The sequence below is a fragment of the Atta colombica genome, unplaced genomic scaffold (assembly GCF_001594045.1).
Source record: "Atta colombica isolate Treedump-2 unplaced genomic scaffold, Acol1.0 scaffold126, whole genome shotgun sequence".
Lineage (NCBI taxonomy): Eukaryota > Metazoa > Arthropoda > Insecta > Hymenoptera > Formicidae > Atta > Atta colombica.
The window spans coordinates 5,312,344-5,316,198 of NW_017259213.1; the positions used below are offsets into that span (position 1 = coordinate 5,312,344).

The window sequence follows — 3,855 nt, forward strand, 5'->3', positions numbered from 1 at the left end:
TTACCAAGAATTTACTTTAGAATTATAATAGAATGTCAATAGTTATAGAAATTTACAGCTGAAATTATTGCAGAGTATGTTTGGTACCGAAGCCTCTAGCAGCGTGTGCCATGTTAGATGTAGAAACCTGTGTAGTAGTCGATAGCGGTGCTTTGAGTACAACAGTGGCTGTTGTAATTGGAGGACGGGTTATGCCACAGCGATGGAGACTGTTGCCTGTGGGTGGATGGCATGTTGCTTATCACTTGAAACAAGCTATGTATTGGCAACCGAAAGAATATCATCAAATTCCTATATCTTACCTAGACATTTTGGCTGTTAAAGAAAGATGTAGGCTGAGTTATAATATTAAGAACGAAGAGAAACGTCTGGGACAGAAGGCAAGGGAACACATTAATCTTCGAGTTGATAGTTATGCAGACTATAAGCAATTTTGGGTATGTATATATTACAGCTGAAAAAATAAATTTTCATACTTAGATTTATAGAGATATTATACAAAAATATTATTGTTTTTTAGAGAGTCTCATTAGGGCCAGAATTATACATAGCCCCTGAAATGATGTATATCAGTCTACGTTTGCCCGAAGTTATAAAGGATGTAACATCAGGATTACCGGAAGATATAATGCATGATTGTCTTTCACATATTTTACTTACTGGTGGAAATACAGATCTTTCGGGTTTCGAACTGAGACTTACCAAAGATCTATGTGAGCTATTGCCGGAGTATAGCAAAATTTTGGAAGTAAAAAGCTGTCCTGGTACACACAGTTGGAATGTCGCAATGGGATCTACATATGTGCCTTTAGCTGTGCATCCTGGTAAGCATCGATAATTTTTGTATACTTATGTACTGATATGATTAAATATAGAGCAATGAATTATGCAATAAGTAAAACAGTATAATAGTATGAAAATAAAAAATAGATTTATAATTTAAATACATTAAAAGATGCGTAAGTATAATAAAATAGAAAATAACATTTGAAAATATCAGTAAATTATAGTGTATAAAAATCTTAAAATTTAAATTTGTTTTAGATAAAACTCCACCAGAATATATTGAAGGTAATCCATTTTGGCTGTCACGAGAAGAATACGTACTATTTGGATGTGAATCTTTGGAACATAGTAACGAAGATATAATAAGTGAGGCCTTATAATATGAATGCTTCACTTATTATATAACCGTATATAATAAGATGTACGGATATAATGCATGATGACAGGAAAGTAAATGTTACCATCGTTAAGTATATTTTCTCTTATATTGTCTATAAATTGGAAAAGTAATTTAGATAATTGAAGGGGCCTGAAATACATTCCAAAATATAACTATCATGTTCACGCTACACTCAAGGCACCTAAATGTTTTTCTCAAATTTTGCTATTTAAAATTTATTTATTAGTATAGTATGTTTAAGATATATACCAGATGTTCTATTTTGACGTGCACAGTATAATATCTAAAATGAGAGAAGATGTGACAATTACTATTTTTTGTTAATTTTGTGTTGAATATCTGAGTTAGTTCTCTTTTTAATAGCTTAAGAGTAGAGGCTTTATATCTATTAACTTAAAACAAAACTACATATACATGTATTATTCTCTCTCTCCTGATAACACTATAAAACGCATAAAATAAATCGAATTCATAATAATGACTTTTTCGTTATGTCTTATATAAGGAATGTTTTATTTTATAAATTAAAAGGGACATCTTGTATATATGCTCTAAAACTGCCCCTATATTAACTTTGAAACTTATGGCATTTAAATTTCCATATATTATAAAGGATTCATTATCTATTAGTATTTTAGAATATCATGGAGCTTTGTATAAAGCTAATTAATATGCCAGTTGCAATGTACTTTAGTACATTCGTTATTAATTCTATCAGGAGTATCATCCAGCACCTGATACCGTTCAGTGCAATGTTATATGTTGATGGCATAAATGTTTTAAAGTTGCAATATAAGATTTTAGTGCCATCTGAGCATATTTAAATTATAAAGCTATTTACTTTTATGTACATAGCATATGCAATGAATTGTTTTGTAAATATATAGGATAAATGAAGCTGCTTAAATTGAAATTGTACAGATCATTATGTAAACGTCAAGCAAGTATTATAATGCTAGAAATAGTATTTCCAGAAATTGTTCACTATTTCGTACATTTATATCACAGAGAAATCTTGCCAAAAGAAGTATGTGTATGTTAAAAAAGAGAAAATATAGCAACATTTCTAGTCACTTTAGATATTGATAGCTTTTAAATATAGGTTCAATGAAGCGAGAGATTTCTCTTCCAAGATGAAGTAAATAATCGCACTAGCAACCTATAATAAATAATAAAAAGAACAATGAATCTTTAGATTATATGTTTATGAAATGTATGGATACTGTTATATTTTTTTGTTAATGATATAGAGTATAATTTTATGAATAAGTTAAGATATAATTATTGGTATGGTTACTCTAAGATATTTCATTAAGAGACTGTAATGAATTTGATAGCTGTAATTAGAGCACATATTGAGATGAGTTAAATTATTATTTAGATCAAAATATGTAATGTGTAGCTAGTATAAAGCAACTAATTAAAAAATAGTATTGTAAATGTACTATGTTATAACTGATGTTTGTATTAAAAAAATATCTATCTAAATTATTATTGTGTTTAGCTATTAGAACTCTATCAGAGAAGACTTACTTATAGGTGTTCACATGGCTTCAATTCTGTAAAATGCTAAAATGTAAGTATAAAATATTAAATATGTTACATATAACAGAGGAGAGAGAGAGAGAGAGAAAGAGAGAGAGAGAGAGAGAGAGAGAGAGAGAGAGAAAGAGAGAGAAATTTATAATACATAATTTATAATACATGCTGCAATATCCCGTTTTCACTTCACTCCAAACATGAGAAGTTTTGCATCTTTAATATATTTCAAATTTCTAATGATATGTATATATATGCAATATAATCTTTAAAGTTCAATAAGAGAAAAATATATATATTTATTTGACTCATGTAAAATATATTTCTTTGCAGTACCTCAATGTTGGTCATTTTGTTCTTAAAGATTTTTTTATAGTGTGATAGAGAGAGACAGTAAGATCGTTTAAATGTAAGTCGCCCATGCATTCAATGATAACATGAATCTAAAATATAAAAAGATGTCACTTGCCATGGCAACTCACCTTTACAACGAACGGGCAATTTTAGCGTTTATCATACTTGAAAAATGCAGCACTGCAAAAACTTTCCATTATGTTAAAATATAAAAATTGCGTACATATATATACATATATATAAAACTCACTGTTGCTTGTGGTTCTGTTATATTATAAGAAATGTACAATATGTAAATAAATCTTTTTTAGATATTCTTGCGTTATATATTTAATTACATAATAATTCAAGAAAAATAAATTTAAAATATAAATTTTTAGAATGTAATAAAAAAATAATATATAAAGTAATATATAAAGAAAGAGAAAAAGATTTCAATTTTCGTTTTTTAGAAAGTTTAGTAAATTCTATTGATATTGTTATATATAAAATACAAACATGATTTTTCTTAGAGCAATTTATACAATTGTTATTCTCTTTATATTTAGATGAGGGATAATTGCTAGTATATAAAAAAGAAACAAATTTTAGTATTTTTATGCGATTATATTAACGGTTTTATTTAATATCGCAAGTTTTTTCGTCATTTTATTGTTATTATAAAATCATCTATAAATTTTTGTTCATTATACCACAGCAGATGAGTATAAACGTAATAAAGAAAGATGTGTAATTTTCTTACTACTTACAGATTATGAAAATTTATCTAAAATATT

At 27.5% G+C, this 3,855-nt stretch overlaps 1 protein-coding gene across 1 annotated transcript in view; it reads left to right on the plus strand.

The window, feature by feature from the left end:
• The window catches only part of LOC108695090, a 3,016-nt gene extending 1,526 nt beyond the window's left edge, over nucleotides 1–1,490 (plus strand). Inside the window, exons 3-5 of the mRNA XM_018204844.1 lie at nucleotides 74–437; nucleotides 521–824; nucleotides 1,045–1,490. Coding sequence (XP_018060333.1) covers nucleotides 74–437; nucleotides 521–824; nucleotides 1,045–1,166 — 790 coding nt within the window. The 3' untranslated portion in view covers nucleotides 1,167–1,490. The remainder of the gene's footprint in view (nucleotides 1–73; nucleotides 438–520; nucleotides 825–1,044) is intronic.
• Nucleotides 1,491–3,855: the final 2,365 nt, after the last annotated feature.